At 65.5% G+C, this 25,651-nt stretch overlaps 2 protein-coding genes across 2 annotated transcripts; both read left to right on the forward strand.

Annotated features, from left to right (window-relative positions):
- The first annotated feature begins 904 nt into the window (after positions 1–904).
- LOC138114855 (collagen alpha-2(I) chain-like) lies at positions 905–4,587 on the forward strand. The gene is made up of 4 exons (XM_069024808.1): positions 905–1,053; positions 1,140–2,162; positions 2,808–3,056; positions 3,219–4,587. The coding sequence occupies exons 1-4, from the start codon at positions 905–907 to the stop codon at positions 4,585–4,587; spliced, it is 2,790 nt and encodes a 929-aa protein (XP_068880909.1).
- Positions 4,588–6,720: 2,133 nt separating this feature from the next.
- On the forward strand, positions 6,721–10,685 carry LOC138114856 (collagen alpha-1(I) chain-like). Its single transcript, XM_069024809.1, has 4 exons — positions 6,721–7,022; positions 7,185–8,207; positions 8,906–9,154; positions 9,317–10,685. Exons 1-4 carry the CDS (start codon positions 6,721–6,723, stop codon positions 10,683–10,685), a joined length of 2,943 nt encoding a protein of 980 aa, XP_068880910.1.
- The last annotated feature ends 14,966 nt before the right edge of the window (positions 10,686–25,651 follow it).

Raw genomic sequence — 25,651 nt, forward strand, 5'->3', positions numbered from 1 at the left:
GCTGCTATTTTTGGGCTGTGTGATGAGAAAAATACTGCTTGTCCTCCACACCTCCCAGTCTGTAGAATAGAGGGAGTCAGGGGCAAGCAGAGCTACAGTGGTTTTCCCACCCAGTGGTTTTCCACCCCCAGAGCCTGAAAATCCCACAGATACTCTGTGATAAGAAGTACCCCGGTGGTTGAGCCCCATCCTGCCGTACTATGCTGGTGTCCCGGGCCAGTGGTAACAGATTGTACATTTGGGTTTGGAAGCCTTGAATCCCTCCAGTGACTCACCCAAGTGTTCTCAGCACCATCCTGTAAACCCAGCTCAGCCCTCAACCTGCTATGCTGGGGAAGCATCTCCTTGTCCCCAGCCTTGAGCCCACTCTGTGCTGTGAGGTTTGCACTGCAGAGAGCAGCTGGCTGGAGGCTGTCTCTGCCCAGTACCCAGGGAGCCTCCATCTCCTTGACCTCACAGCGGAGAGGAGCTTGACCAGCACAGACTTGGACAAAAGGAGGCGCCTGCGTCTGCTCTTACTGAAATTTAGGGATATATGTGCTGTAACATTAACATTGGCTTTATTATCGTAAGGGTTGTTTGCACATTAACTTGAAACCTAAATACACTTCAAAGCTAAACTAACTAACTTTAGGTAAATTCTTACATACCCTAGTACAGCTCAGAGTCTTGCTTTCACACACTTCTTGAACCGCTAAAGAGATAACCAACCAAACAAGAGCATGATCTCAGGGACACGGAACAAGGGCTTCCTCTTTGCTATGGGGACAGCAAAGATATATCACGCTCACCTTCCATTGCCTCAATGTTACCTTTCTACAAGATAAATAAATCTTTGTGAAGAGGAAATAATTTTTCAAAGTTACAAAAGAATTCCTTAAAATGTGCATCCCACTGATATCTCATGCTCTTAGCCCAATACCCCGATTACAGGCCGGTCAAGACCCGGGGGCCACAGAGCTCGGCCTTCCCCCACGGTGACGGGAACGAGACTCTGCAGTCAGGCAGTCGAGCTGACGGCCTAAAGCCGAGGGGCCGGGACCCCAGCCCTGAGTACAGGGAGGGCACACGCCCGGCCCCGTGACTCCTGGCCCCACGCCTCTGAAAGGCTGGGGCCAGGGATACCCGCCTGATTACAGGGGGTCCCTCCAACCGCCCGCCGAGGGCGGGGGACGCACACAACCCCACTTAGAGGGCCGCCCCCCGCAGCCCGGCACCCCCAACAAGCACCACAGAGCACAGGCTCCGGCCTGCGCCCTGAGTACAGGGCCGGCCGGAGCCTGGCCGCGGTGTGGCAACACAGGCGTCTGCAGGAGCCCTGGGAGCCTCCTCAACAAGGGAAGCAGGGAGGCCACACCAGCCCAAAACAGGGCCAAAGGCGGGACTGCGCCCTGCGGCACAGCACTTCTTAAACCCGCAGCCTCGCAAGGGCCAGGGAGTGCTCGTTCCTGTCACCTGGCTAAAGCAGCCTCCCTAGGCCTGCTCACAGGGACCTGGGGCTGCTCCTGGGGACAAAGGGCTCCACAAGGCCGTGACACGCACCCCGAGTACAGGGCCGGCACGCTGGCAGGTCACCAGCAGGACTGGAGGCCACGCAGCATACGCAGAGACCCAGGCCCTGGCTACGGGCGGGTCACGCTGCCCACACTACCGCTAAGCGGCTGCGCTCCGTCCTCAGAAAGCAGGAGCAAGGCCGGACGGTTTCTCCACCCGTGCGTTTCTGGGGACCTCCCAGTGGCTGCACAGAGCTCCTCTTTCCCTCCTGGGAAGTCTAAGCTACGCTGCTCTGTGTCTAAAGGGGGGCCAAAGCACAAGCACGCTTGCTCACGCACACCAACTAAGGGGAGACAGGGGAGGGGAAGACAGTCCCAGAAGAGGGAGCAAGTTCTGTGCAGCCAACCTGCTGGGGAGCCATCCCTACCGCTGAGCGGGAGAGGAAAGCATCAGACCTGCCCCCGCACTGTGGGGAGGGTACAGGGGCCTCGACACGCCGAGGCGCCTCAGGGCTGGCACAGGGACGAAGGCTGTGACGCGCCCCGAGTACAGGGGGTCACGCTGGCCGCGGGCCAGCGGCAGGCAGACAGCTGCCGGGGCTGGGGAAAAGGCCCTGCCCTGCATAGAGGGTGGGCTGGGGGCCGGGAGAGCTCTGCTTCCCCCCTCAGGTGCGGAGACAGGGGCTCTCACCCTCCTTACAGGGTTGTCCCTCTCTCCGGGCAGCCAAAGGAGCACAACGGCAAAAGGCCTACGACGGCAAAGACCAGCCCTGCTCCCAGGGAGGTCGCCCAGCGCAAAGCCACCCGCGGCACCCAGAAAGTGCCCTGGCCATGCCAGGAAGGCCCTTTGCCCAGAGGGCCTCTCGTGCCCCCTCTTCAGCTCCAACCTCCCTCTTGCCTCGCCGTTCCATTCTTGAGCTCGAAGCCGCTGCTCCTCTTGCCTCGCCGTTCCACTCTTGAGCTCGAAGCCGCCGCTCCTCTTGTTCCCTCTTGCCTCGCCGTTCCACTCTTGAGCTCGAAGCCGCTGCTCCTCTTGCTCCCTCTTGCCTCGCCGTCCCACGGCTTCTGCCAATTGACAACACGTTCAGGCCTGAGAAGCTCCAGCTCCTGAAGGGAACTGCACCCAACAGGGAGATCCTCAAACCACCGCCCACACACCACCCCAACCCAGCTGCCCAAAACCCTCCCGCTTCAGCTTGACTCACCATCGCGACGTCCGGCGCAGTCCCACGTGGTACTGGGAGCCAGGCCCTCTGGGCAAATGAAGCTGGGCATGCAAAGCAGCGGCCATAGAGGCTGTACCCCTGCTTATAGGGGGCTCAAGCCGCTGCCTGGACTGCAAAGTGCCTGGGACTCCAGAGCACTGGCCCCGACTTACAGGGCAGCCCTGGTCCCCAAGGCCTACGGAGGCTCCTTCTCTCCAGTTCTGGGGCACTCCCCACTAAGGGGACGCTCGCCCCACGCAGGCTGCCAGCTGAAGGGGGCACAAAGGCTCCCAGACCCACAGCCCGCTTACAGGCCGGTCGACACCCAGGGGGCCACAGAGCTCGGCCTTCCCCCACGGTGACGGGAACGAGACTCTGCAGTCAGGCAGTCGAGCTGACGGCCTAAAGCCGAGGGGCCGGGACCCCAGCCCCGAGTACAGGGAGGGCACACGCCCGGCCCCGTGACTCCTGGCCCCACGCCTCTGAAAGGCTGGGGCCAGGGATACCCGCCTGATTACAGGGGGTCCCTCCAACCGCCCGCCGAGGGCGGGGGACGCACACAACCCCACTTAGAGGGCCGCCCCCCGCAGCCCGGCACCCCCAACAAGCACCACAGAGCACAGGCTCCGGCCTGCGCCCTGAGTACAGGGCCGGCCGGAGCCTGGCCGCGGTGTGGCAACACAGGCGTCTGCAGGAGCCCTGGGAGCCTCCTCAACAAGGGAAGCAGGGAGGCCACACCAGCCCAAAACAGTGCCAAAGGCGGGACTACGCCCTGCGGCACAGCACTTCTTAAACCTGCAGCCACGCAAGGGCCAGGGAGTGCTCGTTCCTGTCACCTGGCTAAAGCAGCCTCCCTAGGCCTGCTCACAGGGACCTGGGGCTGCTCCTGGGGACAAAGGGCTCCACAAGGCCGTGACACGCACCCCGAGTACAGGGCCGGCACGCTGGCAGGTCACCAGCAGGACTGGAGGCCACGCAGCATACGCAGAGACCCAGGCCCTGGCTACGGGCGGGTCACGCTGCCCACACTACCGCTAAGCGGCTGCGCTCCGTCCTCAGAAAGCAGGAGCAAGGCCGGACGGTTTCTCCACCCGTGCGTTTCTGGGGACCTCCCAGTGGCTGCACAGAGCTCCTCTTTCCCTCCTGGGAAGTCTAAGCTACGCTGCTCTGTGTCTAAAGGGGGGCCAAAGCACAAGCACGCTTGCTCACGCACACCAACTAAGGGGAGACAGGGGAGGGGAAGACAGTCCCAGAAGAGGGAGCAAGTTCTGTGCAGCCAACCTGCTGGGGAGCCATCCCTACCGCTGAGCGGGAGAGGAAAGCATCAGACCTGCCCCCGCACTGTGGGGAGGGTACAGGGGCCTCGACACGCCGAGGCGCCTCAGGGCTGGCACAGGGACGAAGGCTGTGACGCGCCCCGAGTACAGGGGGTCACGCTGGCCGCGGGCCAGCGGCAGGCAGACAGCTGCCGGGGCTGGGGAAAAGGCCCTGCCCTGCATAGAGGGTGGGCTGGGGGCCGGGAGAGCTCTGCTTCCCCCCTCAGGTGCGGAGACAGGGGCTCTCACCCTCCTTACAGGGTTGTCCCTCTCTCCGGGCAGCCAAAGGAGCACAACGGCAAAAGGCCTACGACGGCAAAGACCAGCCCTGCTCCCAGGGAGGTCGCCCAGCGCAAAGCCACCCGCGGCACCCAGAAAGTGCCCTGGCCATGCCAGGAAGGCCCTTTGCCCAGAGGGCCTCTCGTGCCCCCTCTTCAGCTCCAACCTCCCTCTTGCCTCGCCGTTCCACTCTTGAGCTCGAAGCCGCTGCTCCTCTTGCTCCCTCTTGCCTCGCCGTCCCACGGCTTCTGCCAATTGACAACACGTTCAGGCCTGAGAAGCTCCAGCTCCTGAAGGGAACCGCACCCAACAGGGAGATCCTCAAACCACCGCCCACACACCACCCCAACCCAGCTGCCCAAAACCCTCCCGCTTCAGCTTGACTCACCATCGCGACGTCCGGCGCAGTCCCACGTGGTACTGGGAGCCAGGCCCTCTGGGCAAATGAAGCTGGGCATGCAAAGCAGCGGCCATAGAGGCTGTACCCCTGCTTATAGGGGGCTCAAGCCGCTGCCTGGACTGCAAAGTGCCTGGGACTCCAGAGCACTGGCCCCGACTTACAGGGCAGCCCTGGTCCCCAAGGCCTACGGAGGCTCCTTCTCTCCAGTTCTGGGGCACTCCCCACTAAGGGGACGCTCGCCCCACGCAGGCTGCCAGCTGAAGGGGGCACAAAGGCTCCCAGACCCACAGCCCGCTTACAGGCCGGTCGACACCCAGGGGGCCACAGAGCTCGGCCTTCCCCCACGGTGACGGGAACGAGACTCTGCAGTCAGGCAGTCGAGCTGACGGCCTAAAGCCGAGGGGCCGGGACCCCAGCCCCGAGTACAGGGAGGGCACACGCCCGGCCCCGTGACTCCTGGCCCCACGCCTCTGAAAGGCTGGGGCCAGGGATACCCGCCTGATTACAGGGGGTCCCTCCAACCGCCCGCCGAGGGCGGGGGACGCACACAACCCCACTTAGAGGGCCGCCCCCCGCAGCCCGGCACCCCCAACAAGCACCACAGAGCACAGGCTCCGGCCTGCGCCCTGAGTACAGGGCCGGCCGGAGCCTGGCCGCGGTGTGGCAACACAGGCGTCTGCAGGAGCCCTGGGAGCCTCCTCAACAAGGGAAGCAGGGAGGCCACACCAGCCCAAAACAGTGCCAAAGGCGGGACTACGCCCTGCGGCACAGCACTTCTTAAACCTGCAGCCACGCAAGGGCCAGGGAGTGCTCGTTCCTGTCACCTGGCTAAAGCAGCCTCCCTAGGCCTGCTCACAGGGACCTGGGGCTGCTCCTGGGGACAAAGGGCTCCACAAGGCCGTGACACGCACCCCGAGTACAGGGCCGGCACGCTGGCAGGTCACCAGCAGGACTGGAGGCCACGCAGCATACGCAGAGACCCAGGCCCTGGCTACGGGCGGGTCACGCTGCCCACACTACCGCTAAGCGGCTGCGCTCCGTCCTCAGAAAGCAGGAGCAAGGCCGGACGGTTTCTCCACCCGTGCGTTTCTGGGGACCTCCCAGTGGCTGCACAGAGCTCCTCTTTCCCTCCTGGGAAGTCTAAGCTACGCTGCTCTGTGTCTAAAGGGGGGCCAAAGCACAAGCACGCTTGCTCACGCACACCAACTAAGGGGAGACAGGGGAGGGGAAGACAGTCCCAGAAGAGGGAGCAAGTTCTGTGCAGCCAACCTGCTGGGGAGCCATCCCTACCGCTGAGCGGGAGAGGAAAGCATCAGACCTGCCCCCGCACTGTGGGGAGGGTACAGGGGCCTCGACACGCCGAGGCGCCTCAGGGCTGGCACAGGGACGAAGGCTGTGACGCGCCCCGAGTACAGGGGGTCACGCTGGCCGCGGGCCAGCGGCAGGCAGACAGCTGCCGGGGCTGGGGAAAAGGCCCTGCCCTGCATAGAGGGTGGGCTGGGGGCCGGGAGAGCTCTGCTTCCCCCCTCAGGTGCGGAGACAGGGGCTCTCACCCTCCTTACAGGGTTGTCCCTCTCTCCGGGCAGCCAAAGGAGCACAACGGCAAAAGGCCTACGACGGCAAAGACCAGCCCTGCTCCCAGGGAGGTCGCCCAGCGCAAAGCCACCCGCGGCACCCAGAAAGTGCCCTGGCCATGCCAGGAAGGCCCTTTGCCCAGAGGGCCTCTCGTGCCCCCTCTTCAGCTCCAACCTCCCTCTTGCCTCGCCGTTCCACTCTTGAGCTCGAAGCCGCTGCTCCTCTTGCTCCCTCTTGCCTCGCCGTCCCACGGCTTCTGCCAATTGACAACACGTTCAGGCCTGAGAAGCTCCAGCTCCTGAAGGGAACCGCACCCAACAGGGAGATCCTCAAACCACCGCCCACACACCACCCCAACCCAGCTGCCCAAAACCCTCCCGCTTCAGCTTGACTCACCATCGCGACGTCCGGCGCAGTCCCACGTGGTACTGGGAGCCAGGCCCTCTGGGCAAATGAAGCTGGGCATGCAAAGCAGCGGCCATAGAGGCTGTACCCCTGCTTATAGGGGGCTCAAGCCGCTGCCTGGACTGCAAAGTGCCTGGGACTCCAGAGCACTGGCCCCGACTTACAGGGCAGCCCTGGTCCCCAAGGCCTACGGAGGCTCCTTCTCTCCAGTTCTGGGGCACTCCCCACTAAGGGGACGCTCGCCCCACGCAGGCTGCCAGCTGAAGGGGGCACAAAGGCTCCCAGACCCACAGCCCGCTTACAGGCCGGTCGACACCCAGGGGGCCACAGAGCTCGGCCTTCCCCCACGGTGACGGGAACGAGACTCTGCAGTCAGGCAGTCGAGCTGACGGCCTAAAGCCGAGGGGCCGGGACCCCAGCCCTGAGTACAGGGAGGGCACACGCCCGGCCCCGTGACTCCTGGCCCCACGCCTCTGAAAGGCTGGGGCCAGGGATACCCGCCTGATTACAGGGGGTCCCTCCAACCGCCCGCCGAGGGCGGGGGACGCACACAACCCCACTTAGAGGGCCGCCCCCCGCAGCCCGGCACCCCCAACAAGCACCACAGAGCACAGGCTCCGGCCTGCGCCCTGAGTACAGGGCCGGCCGGAGCCTGGCCGCGGTGTGGCAACACAGGCGTCTGCAGGAGCCCTGGGAGCCTCCTCAACAAGGGAAGCAGGGAGGCCACACCAGCCCAAAACAGGGCCAAAGGCGGGACTACGCCCTGCGGCACAGCACTTCTTAAACCCGCAGCCTCGCAAGGGCCAGGGAGTGCTCGTTCCTGTCACCTGGCTAAAGCAGCCTCCCTAGGCCTGCTCACAGGGACCTGGGGCTGCTCCTGGGGACAAAGGGCTCCACAAGGCCGTGACACGCACCCCGAGTACAGGGCCGGCACGCTGGCAGGTCACCAGCAGGACTGGAGGCCACGCAGCATACGCAGAGACCCAGGCCCTGGCTACGGGCGGGTCACGCTGCCCACACTACCGCTAAGCGGCTGCGCTCCGTCCTCAGAAAGCAGGAGCAAGGCCGGACGGTTTCTCCACCCGTGCGTTTCTGGGGACCTCCCAGTGGCTGCACAGAGCTCCTCTTTCCCTCCTGGGAAGTCTAAGCTACGCTGCTCTGTGTCTAAAGGGGGGCCAAAGCACAAGCACGCTTGCTCACGCACACCAACTAAGGGGAGACAGGGGAGGGGAAGACAGTCCCAGAAGAGGGAGCAAGTTCTGTGCAGCCAACCTGCTGGGGAGCCATCCCTACCGCTGAGCGGGAGAGGAAAGCATCAGACCTGCCCCCGCACTGTGGGGAGGGTACAGGGGCCTCGACACGCCGAGGCGCCTCAGGGCTGGCACAGGGACGAAGGCTGTGACGCGCCCCGAGTACAGGGGGTCACGCTGGCCGCGGGCCAGCGGCAGGCAGACAGCTGCCGGGGCTGGGGAAAAGGCCCTGCCCTGCATAGAGGGTGGGCTGGGGGCCGGGAGAGCTCTGCTTCCCCCCTCAGGTGCGGAGACAGGGGCTCTCACCCTCCTTACAGGGTTGTCCCTCTCTCCGGGCAGCCAAAGGAGCACAACGGCAAAAGGCCTACGACGGCAAAGACCAGCCCTGCTCCCAGGGAGGTCGCCCAGCGCAAAGCCACCCGCGGCACCCAGAAAGTGCCCTGGCCATGCCAGGAAGGCCCTTTGCCCAGAGGGCCTCTCGTGCCCCCTCTTCAGCTCCAACCTCCCTCTTGCCTCGCCGTTCCACTCTTGAGCTCGAAGCCGCTGCTCCTCTTGCCTCGCCGTTCCACTCTTGAGCTCGAAGCCGCCGCTCCTCTTGTTCCCTCTTGCCTCGCCGTTCCACTCTTGAGCTCGAAGCCGCCGCTCCTCTTGTTCCCTCTTGCCTCGCCGTTCCACTCTTGAGCTCGAAGCCGCTGCTCCTCTTGCTCCCTCTTGCCTCGCCGTCCCACGGCTTCTGCCAATTGACAACACGTTCAGGCCTGAGAAGCTCCAGCTCCTGAAGGGAACCGCACCCAACAGGGAGATCCTCAAACCACCGCCCACACACCACCCCAACCCAGCTGCCCAAAACCCTCCCGCTTCAGCTTGACTCACCATCGCGACGTCCGGCGCAGTCCCACGTGGTACTGGGAGCCAGGCCCTCTGGGCAAATGAAGCTGGGCATGCAAAGCAGCGGCCATAGAGGCTGTACCCCTGCTTATAGGGGGCTCAAGCCGCTGCCTGGACTGCAAAGTGCCTGGGACTCCAGAGCACTGGCCCCGACTTACAGGGCAGCCCTGGTCCCCAAGGCCTACGGAGGCTCCTTCTCTCCAGTTCTGGGGCACTCCCCACTAAGGGGACGCTCGCCCCACGCAGGCTGCCAGCTGAAGGGGGCACAAAGGCTCCCAGACCCACAGCCCGCTTACAGGCCGGTCGACACCCAGGGGGCCACAGAGCTCGGCCTTCCCCCACGGTGACGGGAACGAGACTCTGCAGTCAGGCAGTCGAGCTGACGGCCTAAAGCCGAGGGGCCGGGACCCCAGCCCTGAGTACAGGGAGGGCACACGCCCGGCCCCGTGACTCCTGGCCCCACGCCTCTGAAAGGCTGGGGCCAGGGATACCCGCCTGATTACAGGGGGTCCCTCCAACCGCCCGCCGAGGGCGGGGGACGCACACAACCCCACTTAGAGGGCCGCCCCCCGCAGCCCGGCACCCCCAACAAGCACCACAGAGCACAGGCTCCGGCCTGCGCCCTGAGTACAGGGCCGGCCGGAGCCTGGCCGCGGTGTGGCAACACAGGCGTCTGCAGGAGCCCTGGGAGCCTCCTCAACAAGGGAAGCAGGGAGGCCACACCAGCCCAAAACAGTGCCAAAGGCGGGACTACGCCCTGCGGCACAGCACTTCTTAAACCCGCAGCCTCGCAAGGGCCAGGGAGTGCTCGTTCCTGTCACCTGGCTAAAGCAGCCTCCCTAGGCCTGCTCACAGGGACCTGGGGCTGCTCCTGGGGACAAAGGGCTCCACAAGGCCGTGACACGCACCCCGAGTACAGGGCCGGCACGCTGGCAGGTCACCAGCAGGACTGGAGGCCACGCAGCATACGCAGAGACCCAGGCCCTGGCTACGGGCGGGTCACGCTGCCCACACTACCGCTAAGCGGCTGCGCTCCGTCCTCAGAAAGCAGGAGCAAGGCCGGACGGTTTCTCCACCCGTACGTTTCTGGGGACCTCCCAGTGGCTGCACAGAGCTCCTCTTTCCCTCCTGGGAAGTCTAAGCTACGCTGCTCTGTGTCTAAAGGGGGGCCAAAGCACAAGCACGCTTGCTCACGCACACCAACTAAGGGGAGACAGGGGAGGGGAAGACAGTCCCAGAAGAGGGAGCAAGTTCTGTGCAGCCAACCTGCTGGGGAGCCATCCCTACCGCTGAGCGGGAGAGGAAAGCATCAGACCTGCCCCCGCACTGTGGGGAGGGTACAGGGGCCTCGACACGCCGAGGCGCCTCAGGGCTGGCACAGGGACGAAGGCTGTGACGCGCCCCGAGTACAGGGGGTCACGCTGGCCGCGGGCCAGCGGCAGGCAGACAGCTGCCGGGGCTGGGGAAAAGGCCCTGCCCTGCATAGAGGGTGGGCTGGGGGCCGGGAGAGCTCTGCTTCCCCCCTCAGGTGCGGAGACAGGGGCTCTCACCCTCCTTACAGGGTTGTCCCTCTCTCCGGGCAGCCAAAGGAGCACAACGGCAAAAGGCCTACGACGGCAAAGACCAGCCCTGCTCCCAGGGAGGTCGCCCAGCGCAAAGCCACCCGCGGCACCCAGAAAGTGCCCTGGCCATGCCAGGAAGGCCCTTTGCCCAGAGGGCCTCTCGTGCCCCCTCTTCAGCTCCAACCTCCCTCTTGCCTCGCCGTTCCACTCTTGAGCTCGAAGCCGCTGCTCCTCTTGCTCCCTCTTGCCTCGCCGTCCCACGGCTTCTGCCAATTGACAACACGTTCAGGCCTGAGAAGCTCCAGCTCCTGAAGGGAACCGCACCCAACAGGGAGATCCTCAAACCACCGCCCACACACCACCCCAACCCAGCTGCCCAAAACCCTCCCGCTTCAGCTTGACTCACTATCGCGACGTCCGGCGCAGTCCCACGTGGTACTGGGAGCCAGGCCCTCTGGGCAAATGAAGCTGGGCATGCAAAGCAGCGGCCATAGAGGCTGTACCCCTGCTTATAGGGGGCTCAAGCCGCTGCCTGGACTGCAAAGTGCCTGGGACTCCAGAGCACTGGCCCCGACTTACAGGGCAGCCCTGGTCCCCAAGGCCTACGGAGGCTCCTTCTCTCCAGTTCTGGGGCACTCCCCACTAAGGGGACGCTCGCCCCACGCAGGCTGCCAGCTGAAGGGGGCACAAAGGCTCCCAGACCCACAGCCCGCTTACAGGCCGGTCGACACCCAGGGGGCCACAGAGCTCGGCCTTCCCCCACGGTGACGGGAACGAGACTCTGCAGTCAGGCAGTCGAGCTGACGGCCTAAAGCCGAGGGGCCGGGACCCCAGCCCTGAGTACAGGGAGGGCACACGCCCGGCCCCGTGACTCCTGGCCCCACGCCTCTGAAAGGCTGGGGCCAGGGATACCCGCCTGATTACAGGGGGTCCCTCCAACCGCCCGCCGAGGGCGGGGGACGCACACAACCCCACTTAGAGGGCCGCCCCCCGCAGCCCGGCACCCCCAACAAGCACCACAGAGCACAGGCTCCGGCCTGCGCCCTGAGTACAGGGCCGGCCGGAGCCTGGCCGCGGTGTGGCAACACAGGCGTCTGCAGGAGCCCTGGGAGCCTCCTCAACAAGGGAAGCAGGGAGGCCACACCAGCCCAAAACAGTGCCAAAGGCGGGACTACGCCCTGCGGCACAGCACTTCTTAAACCCGCAGCCTCGCAAGGGCCAGGGAGTGCTCGTTCCTGTCACCTGGCTAAAGCAGCCTCCCTAGGCCTGCTCACAGGGACCTGGGGCTGCTCCTGGGGACAAAGGGCTCCACAAGGCCGTGACACGCACCCCGAGTACAGGGCCGGCACGCTGGCAGGTCACCAGCAGGACTGGAGGCCACGCAGCATACGCAGAGACCCAGGCCCTGGCTACGGGCGGGTCACGCTGCCCACACTACCGCTAAGCGGCTGCGCTCCGTCCTCAGAAAGCAGGAGCAAGGCCGGACGGTTTCTCCACCCGTGCGTTTCTGGGGACCTCCCAGTGGCTGCACAGAGCTCCTCTTTCCCTCCTGGGAAGTCTAAGCTACGCTGCTCTGTGTCTAAAGGGGGGCCAAAGCACAAGCACGCTTGCTCACGCACACCAACTAAGGGGAGACAGGGGAGGGGAAGACAGTCCCAGAAGAGGGAGCAAGTTCTGTGCAGCCAACCTGCTGGGGAGCCATCCCTACCGCTGAGCGGGAGAGGAAAGCATCAGACCTGCCCCCGCACTGTGGGGAGGGTACAGGGGCCTCGACACGCCGAGGCGCCTCAGGGCTGGCACAGGGACGAAGGCTGTGACGCGCCCCGAGTACAGGGGGTCACGCTGGCCGCGGGCCAGCGGCAGGCAGACAGCTGCCGGGGCTGGGGAAAAGGCCCTGCCCTGCATAGAGGGTGGGCTGGGGGCCGGGAGAGCTCTGCTTCCCCCCTCAGGTGCGGAGACAGGGGCTCTCACCCTCCTTACAGGGTTGTCCCTCTCTCCGGGCAGCCAAAGGAGCACAACGGCAAAAGGCCTACGACGGCAAAGACCAGCCCTGCTCCCAGGGAGGTCGCCCAGCGCAAAGCCACCCGCGGCACCCAGAAAGTGCCCTGGCCATGCCAGGAAGGCCCTTTGCCCAGAGGGCCTCTCGTGCCCCCTCTTCAGCTCCAACCTCCCTCTTGCCTCGCCGTTCCACTCTTGAGCTCGAAGCCGCTGCTCCTCTTGCCTCGCCGTTCCACTCTTGAGCTCGAAGCCGCCGCTCCTCTTGTTCCCTCTTGCCTCGCCGTTCCACTCTTGAGCTCGAAGCCGCCGCTCCTCTTGTTCCCTCTTGCCTCGCCGTTCCACTCTTGAGCTCGAAGCCGCTGCTCCTCTTGCTCCCTCTTGCCTCGCCGTCCCACGGCTTCTGCCAATTGACAACACGTTCAGGCCTGAGAAGCTCCAGCTCCTGAAGGGAACCGCACCCAACAGGGAGATCCTCAAACCACCGCCCACACACCACCCCAACCCAGCTGCCCAAAACCCTCCCGCTTCAGCTTGACTCACCATCGCGACGTCCGGCGCAGTCCCACGTGGTACTGGGAGCCAGGCCCTCTGGGCAAATGAAGCTGGGCATGCAAAGCAGCGGCCATAGAGGCTGTACCCCTGCTTATAGGGGGCTCAAGCCGCTGCCTGGACTGCAAAGTGCCTGGGACTCCAGAGCACTGGCCCCGACTTACAGGGCAGCCCTGGTCCCCAAGGCCTACGGAGGCTCCTTCTCTCCAGTTCTGGGGCACTCCCCACTAAGGGGACGCTCGCCCCACGCAGGCTGCCAGCTGAAGGGGGCACAAAGGCTCCCAGACCCACAGCCCGCTTACAGGCCGGTCGACACCCAGGGGGCCACAGAGCTCGGCCTTCCCCCACGGTGACGGGAACGAGACTCTGCAGTCAGGCAGTCGAGCTGACGGCCTAAAGCCGAGGGGCCGGGACCCCAGCCCTGAGTACAGGGAGGGCACACGCCCGGCCCCGTGACTCCTGGCCCCACGCCTCTGAAAGGCTGGGGCCAGGGATACCCGCCTGATTACAGGGGGTCCCTCCAACCGCCCGCCGAGGGCGGGGGACGCACACAACCCCACTTAGAGGGCCGCCCCCCGCAGCCCGGCACCCCCAACAAGCACCACAGAGCACAGGCTCCGGCCTGCGCCCTGAGTACAGGGCCGGCCGGAGCCTGGCCGCGGTGTGGCAACACAGGCGTCTGCAGGAGCCCTGGGAGCCTCCTCAACAAGGGAAGCAGGGAGGCCACACCAGCCCAAAACAGGGCCAAAGGCGGGACTACGCCCTGCGGCACAGCACTTCTTAAACCCGCAGCCTCGCAAGGGCCAGGGAGTGCTCGTTCCTGTCACCTGGCTAAAGCAGCCTCCCTAGGCCTGCTCACAGGGACCTGGGGCTGCTCCTGGGGACAAAGGGCTCCACAAGGCCGTGACACGCACCCCGAGTACAGGGCCGGCACGCTGGCAGGTCACCAGCAGGACTGGAGGCCACGCAGCATACGCAGAGACCCAGGCCCTGGCTACGGGCGGGTCACGCTGCCCACACTACCGCTAAGCGGCTGCGCTCCGTCCTCAGAAAGCAGGAGCAAGGCCGGACGGTTTCTCCACCCGTGCGTTTCTGGGGACCTCCCAGTGGCTGCACAGAGCTCCTCTTTCCCTCCTGGGAAGTCTAAGCTACGCTGCTCTGTGTCTAAAGGGGGGCCAAAGCACAAGCACGCTTGCTCACGCACACCAACTAAGGGGAGACAGGGGAGGGGAAGACAGTCCCAGAAGAGGGAGCAAGTTCTGTGCAGCCAACCTGCTGGGGAGCCATCCCTACCGCTGAGCGGGAGAGGAAAGCATCAGACCTGCCCCCGCACTGTGGGGAGGGTACAGGGGCCTCGACACGCCGAGGCGCCTCAGGGCTGGCACAGGGACGAAGGCTGTGACGCGCCCCGAGTACAGGGGGTCACGCTGGCCGCGGGCCAGCGGCAGGCAGACAGCTGCCGGGGCTGGGGAAAAGGCCCTGCCCTGCATAGAGGGTGGGCTGGGGGCCGGGAGAGCTCTGCTTCCCCCCTCAGGTGCGGAGACAGGGGCTCTCACCCTCCTTACAGGGTTGTCCCTCTCTCCGGGCAGCCAAAGGAGCACAACAGCAAAAGGCCTACGACGGCAAAGACCAGCCCTGCTCCCAGGGAGGTCGCCCAGCGCAAAGCCACCCGCGGCACCCAGAAAGTGCCCTGGCCATGCCAGGAAGGCCCTTTGCCCAGAGGGCCTCTCGTGCCCCCTCTTCAGCTCCAACCTCCCTCTTGCCTCGCCGTTCCACTCTTGAGCTCGAAGCCGCTGCTCCTCTTGCCTCGCCGTTCCACTCTTGAGCTCGAAGCCGCCGCTCCTCTTGTTCCCTCTTGCCTCGCCGTTCCACTCTTGAGCTCGAAGCCGCCGCTCCTCTTGTTCCCTCTTGCCTCGCCGTTCCACTCTTGAGCTCGAAGCCGCTGCTCCTCTTGCTCCCTCTTGCCTCGCCGTCCCACGGCTTCTGCCAATTGACAACACGTTCAGGCCTGAGAAGCTCCAGCTCCTGAAGGGAACCGCACCCAACAGGGAGATCCTCAAACCACCGCCCACACATCACCCCAACCCAGCTGCCCAAAACCCTCCCGCTTCAGCTTGACTCACCATCGCGACGTCCGGCGCAGTCCCACGTGGTACTGGGAGCCAGGCCCTCTGGGCAAATGAAGCTGGGCATACAAAGCAGCGGCCATAGAGGCTGTACCCCTGCTTATAGGGGGCTCAAGCCGCTGCCTGGACTGCAAAGTGCCTGGGACTCCAGAGCACTGGCCCCGACTTACAGGGCAGCCCTGGTCCCCAAGGCCTACGGAGGCTCCTTCTCTCCAGTTCTGGGGCACTCCCCACTAAGGGGACGCTCGCCCCACGCAGGCTGCCAGCTGAAGGGGGCACAAAGGCTCCCAGACCCACAGCCCGCTTACAGGCCGGTCGACACCCAGGGGGCCACAGAGCTCGGCCTTCCCCCACGGTGACGGGAACGAGACTCTGCAGTCAGGCAGTCGAGCTGACGGCCTAAAGCCGAGGGGCCGGGACCCCAGCCCTGAGTACAGGGAGGGCACACGCCCGGCCCCGTGACTCCTGGCCCCACGCCTCTGAAAGGCTGGGGCCAGGGATACCCGCCTGATTACAGGGGGTCCCTCCAACCGCCCGCCGAGGGCGGGGGACGCACACAACCCCACTTAGAGGGCCGCCCCCCGCAGCCCGGCACCCCCAACAAGCACCACAGAGCACAGGCTCCGGCCTGCGCCCTGAGTACAGGGCCGGCCGGAGCCTGGCCGCGGTGTGGCAACACAGGCGTCTGCAGGAGCCCTGGGAGCCTCCTCAACAAGGGAAGCAGGGAGGCCACACCAGCCCAAAACAGGGCCAAAGGCGGGACTACGCCCTGCGGCACAGCACTTCTTAAACCCGCAGCCTCGCAAGGGCCAGGGAGTGCTCGTTCCTGTCACCTGGCTAAAGCAGCCTCCCTAGGCCTGCTCACAGGGACCTGGGGCTGCTCCTGGGGACAAAGGGCTCCACAAGGCCGTGACACGCACCCCGAGTACAGGGCCGGCACGCTGGCAGGTCACCAGCAGGACTGGAGGCCACGCAGCATACGCAGAGACCCAGGCCCTGGCTACGGGCGGGTCACGCTGCCCACACTACCGCTAAGCGGCTGCGCTCCGTCCTCAGAAAGCAGGAGCAAGGCCGGACGGTTTCTCCACCCGTGCGTTTCTGGGGACCTCCCAGTGGCTGCACAGAGCTCCTCTTTCCCTCCTGGGAAGTCTAAGCTACGCTGCTCTGTGTCTAAAGGGGGGCCAAAGCACAAGCACGCTTGCTCACGCACACCAACTAAGGGGAGACAGGGGAGGGGAAGACAGTCCCAGAAGAGGGAGCAAGTTCTGTGCAGCCAACCTGCTGGGGAGCCATCCCTACCGCTGAGCGGGAGAGGAAAGCATCAGACCTGCCCCCGCACTGTGGGGAGGGTACAGGGGCCTCGACACGCCGAGGCGCCTCAGGGCTGGCACAGGGACGAAGGCTGTGACGCGCCCCGAGTACAGGGGGTCACGCTGGCCGCGGGCCAGCGGCAGGCAGACAGCTGCCGGGGCTGGGGAAAAGGCCCTGCCCTGCATAGAGGGTGGGCTGGGGGCCGGGAGAGCTCTGCTTCCCCCCTCAGGTGCGGAGACAGGGGCTCTCACCCTCCTTACAGGGTTGTCCCTCTCTCCGGGCAGCCAAAGGAGCACAACGGCAAAAGGCCTACGACGGCAAAGACCAGCCCTGCTCCCAGGGAGGTCGCCCAGCGCAAAGCCACCCGCGGCACCCAGAAAGTGCCCTGGCCATGCCAGGAAGGCCCTTTGCCCAGAGGGCCTCTCGTGCCCCCTCTTCAGCTCCAACCTCCCTCTTGCCTCGCCGTTCCACTCTTGAGCTCGAAGCCGCTGCTCCTCTTGCCTCGCCGTTCCACTCTTGAGCTCGAAGCCGCCGCTCCTCTTGTTCCCTCTTGCCTCGCCGTTCCACTCTTGAGCTCGAAGCCGCCGCTCCTCTTGTTCCCTCTTGCCTCGCCGTTCCACTCTTGAGCTCGAAGCCGCTGCTCCTCTTGCTCCCTCTTGCCTCGCCGTCCCACGGCTTCTGCCAATTGACAACACGTTCAGGCCTGAGAAGCTCCAGCTCCTGAAGGGAACCGCACCCAACAGGGAGATCCTCAAACCACCGCCCACACACCACCCCAACCCAGCTGCCCAAAACCCTCCCGCTTCAGCTTGACTCACCATCGCGACGTCCGGCGCAGTCCCACGTGGTACTGGGAGCCAGGCCCTCTGGGCAAATGAAGCTGGGCATGCAAAGCAGCGGCCATAGAGGCTGTACCCCTGCTTATAGGGGGCTCAAGCCGCTGCCTGGACTGCAAAGTGCCTGGGACTCCAGAGCACTGGCCCCGACTTACAGGGCAGCCCTGGTCCCCAAGGCCTACGGAGGCTCCTTCTCTCCAGTTCTGGGGCACTCCCCACTAAGGGGACGCTCGCCCCACGCAGGCTGCCAGCTGAAGGGGGCACAAAGGCTCCCAGACCCACAGCCCGCTTACAGGCCGGTCGACACCCAGGGGGCCACAGAGCTCGGCCTTCCCCCACGGTGACGGGAACGAGACTCTGCAGTCAGGCAGTCGAGCTGACGGCCTAAAGCCGAGGGGCCGGGACCCCAGCCCTGAGTACAGGGAGGGCACACGCCCGGCCCCGTGACTCCTGGCCCCACGCCTCTGAAAGGCTGGGGCCAGGGATACCCGCCTGATTACAGGGGGTCCCTCCAACCGCCCGCCGAGGGCGGGGGACGCACACAACCCCACTTAGAGGGCCGCCCCCCGCAGCCCGGCACCCCCAACAAGCACCACAGAGCACAGGCTCCGGCCTGCGCCCTGAGTACAGGGCCGGCCGGAGCCTGGCCGCGGTGTGGCAACACAGGCGTCTGCAGGAGCCCTGGGAGCCTCCTCAACAAGGGAAGCAGGGAGGCCACACCAGCCCAAAACAGTGCCAAAGGCGGGACTACGCCCTGCGGCACAGCACTTCTTAAACCCGCAGCCTCGCAAGGGCCAGGGAGTGCTCGTTCCTGTCACCTGGCTAAAGCAGCCTCCCTAGGCCTGCTCACAGGGACCTGGGGCTGCTCCTGGGGACAAAGGGCTCCACAAGGCCGTGACACGCACCCCGAGTACAGGGCCGGCACGCTGGCAGGTCACCAGCAGGACTGGAGGCCACGCAGCATACGCAGAGACCCAGGCCCTGGCTACGGGCGGGTCACGCTGCCCACACTACCGCTAAGCGGCTGTGCTCCGTCCTCAGAAAGCAGGAGCAAGGCCGGACGGTTTCTCCACCCGTGCGTTTCTGGGGACCTCCCAGTGGCTGCACAGAGCTCCTCTTTCCCTCCTGGGAAGTCTAAGCTACGCTGCTCTGTGTCTAAAGGGGGGCCAAAGCACAAGCACGCTTGCTCACGCACACCAACTAAGGGGAGACAGGGGAGGGGAAGACAGTCCCAGAAGAGGGAGCAAGTTCTGTGCAGCCAACCTGCTGGGGAGCCATCCCTACCGCTGAGCGGGAGAGGAAAGCATCAGACCTGCCCCCGCACTGTGGGGAGGGTACAGGGGCCTCGACACGCCGAGGCGCCTCAGGGCTGGCACAGGGACGAAGGCTGTGACGCGCCCCGAGTACAGGGGGTCACGCTGGCCGCGGGCCAGCGGCAGGCAGACAGCTGCCGGGGCTGGGGAAAAGGCCCTGCCCTGCATAGAGGGTGGGCTGGGGGCCGGGAGAGCTCTGCTTCCCCCCTCAGGTGCGGAGACAGGGGCTCTCACCCTCCTTACAGGGTTGTCCCTCTCTCCGGGCAGCCAAAGGAGCACAACGGCAAAAGGCCTACGACGGCAAAGACCAGCCCTGCTCCCAGGGAGGTCGCCCAGCGCAAAGCCACCCGCGGCACCCAGAAAGTGCCCTGGCCATGCCAGGAAGGCCCTTTGCCCAGAGGGCCTCTCGTGCCCCCTCTTCAGCTCCAACCTCCCTCTTGCCTCGCCGTTCCACTCTTGAGCTCGAAGCCGCTGCTCCTCTTGCCTCGCCGTTCCACTCTTGAGCTCGAAGCCGCCGCTCCTCTTGTTCCCTCTTGCCTCGCCGTTCCACTCTTGAGCTCGAAGCCGCCGCTCCTCTTGCTCCCTCTTGCCTCGCCGTTCCACTCTTGAGCTCGAAGCCGCTGCTCCTCTTGCTCCCTCTTGCCTCGCCGTCCCACGGCTTCTGCCAATTGACAACACGTTCAGGCCTGAGAAGCTCCAGCTCCTGAAGGGAACCGCACCCAACAGGGAGATCCTCAAACCACCGCCCACACACCACCCCAACCCAGCTGCCCAAAACCCTCCCGCTTCAGCTTGACTCACCATCGCGACGTCCGGCGCAGTCCCACGTGGTACTGGGAGCCAGGCCCTCTGGGCAAATGAAGCTGGGCATGCAAAGCAGCGGCCATAGAGGCTGTACCCCTGCTTATAGGGGGCTCAAGCCGCTGCCTGGACTGCAAAGTGCCTGGGACTCCAGAGCACTGGCCCCGACTTACAGGGCAGCCCTGGTCCCCAAGGCCTACGGAGGCTCCTTCTCTCCAGTTCTGGGGCACTCCCCACTAAGGGGACGCTCGCCCCACGCAGGCTGCCAGCTGAAGGGGGCACAAAGGCTCCCAGACCCACAGCCCGCTTACAGGCCGGTCGACACCCAGGGGGCCACAGAGCTCGGCCTTCCCCCACGGTGACGGGAACGAGACTCTGCAGTCAGGCAGTCGAGCTGACGGCCTAAAGCCGAGGGGCCGGGACCCCAGCCCTGAGTACAGGGAGGGCACACGCCCGGCCCCGTGACTCCTGGCCCCACGCCTCTGAAAGGCTGGGGCCAGGGATACCCGCCTGATTACAGGGGGTCCCTCCAACCGCCCGCCGAGGGCGGGGGACGCACACAACCCCACTTAGAGGGCCGCCCCCCGCAGCCCGGCACCCCCAACAAGCACCACAGAGCACAGGCTCCGGCCTGCGCCCTGAGTACAGGGCCGGCCGGAGCCTGGCCGCGGTGTGGCAACACAGGCGTCTGCAGGAGCCCTGGGAGCCTCCTCAACAAGGGAAGCAGGGAGGCCACACCAGCCCAAAACAGGGCCAAAGGCGGGACTACGCCCTGCGGCACAGCACTTCTTAAACCCGCAGCCTCGCAAGGGCCAGGGAGTGCTCGTTCCTGTCACCTGGCTAAAGCAGCCTCCCTAGGCCTGCTCACAGGGACCTGGGGCTGCTCCTGGGGACAAAGGGCTCCACAAGGCCGTGACACGCACCCCGAGTACAGGGCCGGCACGCTGGCAGGTCACCAGCAGGACTGGAGGCCACGCAGCATACGCAGAGACCCAGGCCCTGGCTACGGGCGGGTCACGCTGCCCACACTACCGCTAAGCGGCTGCGCTCCGTCCTCAGAAAGCAGGAGCAAGGCCGGACGGTTTCTCCACCCGTGCGTTTCTGGGGACCTCCCAGTGGCTGCACAGAGCTCCTCTTTCCCTCCTGGGAAGTCTAAGCTACGCTGCTCTGTGTCTAAAGGGGGGCCAAAGCACAAGCACGCTTGCTCACGCACACCAACTAAGGGGAGACAGGGGAGGGGAAGACAGTCCCAGAAGAGGGAGCAAGTTCTGTGCAGCCAACCTGCTGGGGAGCCATCCCTACCGCTGAGCGGGAGAGGAAAGCATCAGACCTGCCCCCGCACTGTGGGGAGGGTACAGGGGCCTCGACACGCCGAGGCGCCTCAGGGCTGGCACAGGGACGAAGGCTGTGACGCGCCCCGAGTACAGGGGGTCACGCTGGCCGCGGGCCAGCGGCAGGCAGACAGCTGCCGGGGCTGGGGAAAAGGCCCTGCCCTGCATAGAGGGTGGGCTGGGGGCCGGGAGAGCTCTGCTTCCCCCCTCAGGTGCGGAGACAGGGGCTCTCACCCTCCTTACAGGGTTGTCCCTCTCTCCGGGCAGCCAAAGGAGCACAACGGCAAAAGGCCTACGACGGCAAAGACCAGCCCTGCTCCCAGGGAGGTCGCCCAGCGCAAAGCCACCCGCGGCACCCAGAAAGTGCCCTGGCCATGCCAGGAAGGCCCTTTGCCCAGAGGGCCTCTCGTGCCCCCTCTTCAGCTCCAACCTCCCTCTTGCCTCGCCGTTCCACTCTTGAGCTCGAAGCCGCTGCTCCTCTTGCCTCGCCGTTCCACTCTTGAGCTCGAAGCCGCCGCTCCTCTTGCTCCCTCTTGCCTCGCCGTTCCACTCTTGAGCTCGAAGCCGCCGCTCCTCTTGCTCCCTCTTGCCTCGCCGTTCCACTCTTGAGCTCGAAGCCGCTGCTCCTCTTGCTCCCTCTTGCCTCGCCGTCCCACGGCTTCTGCCAATTGACAACACGTTCAGGCCTGAGAAGCTCCAGCTCCTGAAGGGAACCGCACCCAACAGGGAGATCCTCAAACCACCGCCCACACACCACCCCAACCCAGCTGCCCAAAACCCTCCCGCTTCAGCTTGACTCACCATCGCGACGTCCGGCGCAGTCCCACGTGGTACTGGGAGCCAGGCCCTCTGGGCAAATGAAGCTGGGCATGCAAAGCAGCGGCCATAGAGGCTGTACCCCTGCTTATAGGGGGCTCAAGCCGCTGCCTGGACTGCAAAGTGCCTGGGACTCCAGAGCACTGGCCCCGACTTACAGGGCAGCCCTGGTCCCCAAGGCCTACGGAGGCTCCTTCTCTCCAGTTCTGGGGCACTCCCCACTAAGGGGACGCTCGCCCCACGCAGGCTGCCAGCTGAAGGGGGCACAAAGGCTCCCAGACCCACAGCCCGCTTACAGGCCGGTCGACACCCAGGGGGCCACAGAGCTCGGCCTTCCCCCACGGTGACGGGAACGAGACTCTGCAGTCAGGCAGTCGAGCTGACGGCCTAAAGCCGAGGGGCCGGGACCCCAGCCCTGAGTACAGGGAGGGCACACGCCCGGCCCCGTGACTCCTGGCCCCACGCCTCTGAAAGGCTGGGGCCAGGGATACCCGCCTGATTACAGGGGGTCCCTCCAACCGCCCGCCGAGGGCGGGGGACGCACACAACCCCACTTAGAGGGCCGCCCCCCGCAGCCCGGCACCCCCAACAAGCACCACAGAGCACAGGCTCCGGCCTGCGCCCTGAGTACAGGGCCGGCCGGAGCCTGGCCGCGGTGTGGCAACACAGGCGTCTGCAGGAGCCCTGGGAGCCTCCTCAACAAGGGAAGCAGGGAGGCCACACCAGCCCAAAACAGTGCCAAAGGCGGGACTACGCCCTGCGGCACAGCACTTCTTAAACCTGCAGCCTCGCAAGGGCCAGGGAGTGCTCGTTCCTGTCACCTGGCTAAAGCAGCCTCCCTAGGCCTGCTCACAGGGACCTGGGGCTGCTCCTGGGGACAAAGGGCTCCACAAGGCCGTGACACGCACCCCGAGTACAGGGCCGGCACGCTGGCAGGTCACCAGCAGGACTGGAGGCCACGCAGCATACGCAGAGACCCAGGCCCTGGCTACGGGCGGGTCACGCTGCCCACACTACCGCTAAGCGGCTGCGCTCCGTCCTCAGAAAGCAGGAGCAAGGCCGGACGGTTTCTCCACCCGTGCGTTTCTGGGGACCTCCCAGTGGCTGCACAGAGCTCCTCTTTCCCTCCTGGGAAGTCTAAGCTACGCTGCTCTGTGTCTAAAGGGGGGCCAAAGCACAAGCACGCTTGCTCACGCACACCAACTAAGGGGAGACAGGGGAGGGGAAGACAGTCCCAGAAGAGGGAGCAAGTTCTGTGCAGCCAACCTGCTGGGGAGCCATCCCTACCGCTGAGCGGGAGAGGAAAGCATCAGACCTGCCCCCGCACTGTGGGGAGGGTACAGGGGCCTCGACACGCCGAGGCGCCTCAGGGCTGGCACAGGGACGAAGGCTGTGACGCGCCCCGAGTACAGGGGGTCACGCTGGCCGCGGGCCAGCGGCAGGCAGACAGCTGCCGGGGCTGGGGAAAAGGCCCTGCCCTGCATAGAGGGTGGGCTGGGGGCCGGGAGAGCTCTGCTTCCCCCCTCAGGTGCGGAGACAGGGGCTCTCACCCTCCTTACAGGGTTGTCCCTCTCTCCGGGCAGCCAAAGGAGCACAACGGCAAAAGGCCTACGACGGCAAAGACCAGCCCTGCTCCCAGGGAGGTCGCCCAGCGCAAAGCCACCCGCGGCACCCAGAAAGTGCCCTGGCCATGCCAGGAAGGCCCTTTGCCCAGAGGGCCTCTCGTGCCCCCTCTTCAGCTCCAACCTCCCTCTTGCCTCGCCGTTCCACTCTTGAGCTCGAAGCCGCTGCTCCTCTTGCCTCGCCGTTCCACTCTTGAGCTCGAAGCTGCCGCTCCTCTTGCTCCCTCTTGCCTCGCCGTTCCACCCTTGAGCTCGAAGCCGCCGCTCCTCTTGTTCCCTCTTGCCTCGCCGTTCCACTCTTGAGCTCGAAGCCGCTGCTCCTCTTGCTCCCTCTTGCCTCGCCGTCCCACGGCTTCTGCCAATTGACAACACGTTCAGGCCTGAGAAGCTCCAGCTCCTGAAGGGAACCACACCCAACAGGGAGATCCTCAAACCACCGCCCACACACCACCCCAACCCAGCTGCCCAAAACCCTCCCGCTTCAGCTTGACTCACCATCGCGACGTCCGGCGCAGTCCCACGTGGTACTGGGAGCCAGGCCCTCTGGGCAAATGAAGCTGGGCATGCAAAGCAGCGGCCATAGAGGCTGTACCCCTGCTTATAGGGGGCTCAAGCCGCTGCCTGGACTGCAAAGTGCCTGGGACTCCAGAGCACTGGCCCCGACTTACAGGGCAGCCCTGGTCCCCAAGGCCTACGGAGGCTCCTTCTCTCCAGTTCTGGGGCACTCCCCACTAAGGGGACGCTCGCCCCACGCAGGCTGCCAGCTGAAGGGGGCACAAAGGCTCCCAGACCCACAGCCCGCTTACAGGCCGGTCGACACCCAGGGGGCCACAGAGCTCGGCCTTCCCCCACGGTGACGGGAACGAGACTCTGCAGTCAGGCAGTCGAGCTGACGGCCTAAAGCCGAGGGGCCGGGACCCCAGCCCTGAGTACAGGGAGGGCACACGCCCGGCCCCGTGACTCCTGGCCCCACGCCTCTGAAAGGCTGGGGCCAGGGATACCCGCCTGATTACAGGGGGTCCCTCCAACCGCCCGCCGAGGGCGGGGGACGCACACAACCCCACTTAGAGGGCCGCCCCCCGCAGCCCGGCACCCCCAACAAGCACCACAGAGCACAGGCTCCGGCCTGCGCCCTGAGTACAGGGCCGGCCGGAGCCTGGCCGCGGTGTGGCAACACAGGCGTCTGCAGGAGCCCTGGGAGCCTCCTCAACAAGGGAAGCAGGGAGGCCACACCAGCCCAAAACAGTGCCAAAGGCGGGACTACGCCCTGCGGCACAGCACTTCTTAAACCCGCAGCCTCGCAAGGGCCAGGGAGTGCTCGTTCCTGTCACCTGGCTAAAGCAGCCTCCCTAGGCCTGCTCACAGGGACCTGGGGCTGCTCCTGGGGACAAAGGGCTCCACAAGGCCGTGACACGCACCCCGAGTACAGGGCCGGCACGCTGGCAGGTCACCAGCAGGACTGGAGGCCACGCAGCATATGCAGAGACCCAGGCCCTGGCTACGGGCGGGTCACGCTGCCCACACTACCGCTAAGCGGCTGCGCTCCGTCCTCAGAAAGCAGGAGCAAGGCCGGACGGTTTCTCCACCCGTGCGTTTCTGGGGACCTCCCAGTGGCTGCACAGAGCTCCTCTTTCCCTCCTGGGAAGTCTAAGCTACGCTGCTCTGTGTCTAAAGGGGGGCCAAAGCACAAGCACGCTTGCTCACGCACACCAACTAAGGGGAGACAGGGGAGGGGAAGACAGTCCCAGAAGAGGGAGCAAGTTCTGTGCAGCCAACCTGCTGGGGAGCCATCCCTACCGCTGAGCGGGAGAGGAAAGCATCAGACCTGCCCCCGCACTGTGGGGAGGGTACAGGGGCCTCGACACGCCGAGGCGCCTCAGGGCTGGCACAGGGACGAAGGCTGTGACGCGCCCCGAGTACAGGGGGTCACGCTGGCCGCGGGCCAGCGGCAGGCAGACAGCTGCCGGGGCTGGGGAAAAGGCCCTGCCCTGCATAGAGGGTGGGCTGGGGGCCGGGAGAGCTCTGCTTCCCCCCTCAGGTGCGGAGACAGGGGCTCTCACCCTCCTTACAGGGTTGTCCCTCTCTCCGGGCAGCCAAAGGAGCACAACGGCAAAAGGCCTACGACGGCAAAGACCAGCCCTGCTCCCAGGGAGGTCGCCCAGCGCAAAGCCACCCGCGGCACCCAGAAAGTGCCCTGGCCATGCCAGGAAGGCCCTTTGCCCAGAGGGCCTCTCGTGCCCCCTCTTCAGCTCCAACCTCCCTCTTGCCTCGCCGTTCCACTCTTGAGCTCGAAGCCGCTGCTCCTCTTGCCTCGCCGTTCCACTCTTGAGCTCGAAGCCGCCGCTCCTCTTGTTCCCTCTTGCCTCGCCGTTCCACTCTTGAGCTCGAAGCCGCCGCTCCTCTTGTTCCCTCTTGCCTCGCCGTTCCACTCTTGAGCTCGAAGCCGCTGCTCCTCTTGCTCCCTCTTGCCTCGCCGTCCCACGGCTTCTGCCAATTGACAACACGTTCAGGCCTGAGAAGCTCCAGCTCCTGAAGGGAACCGCACCCAACAGGGAGATCCTCAAACCACCGCCCA

The sequence above is a fragment of the Aphelocoma coerulescens genome, chromosome 9, assembly GCF_041296385.1.
Source record: "Aphelocoma coerulescens isolate FSJ_1873_10779 chromosome 9, UR_Acoe_1.0, whole genome shotgun sequence".
NCBI classification, from domain to species: Eukaryota; Metazoa; Chordata; class Aves; order Passeriformes; family Corvidae; genus Aphelocoma; species Aphelocoma coerulescens.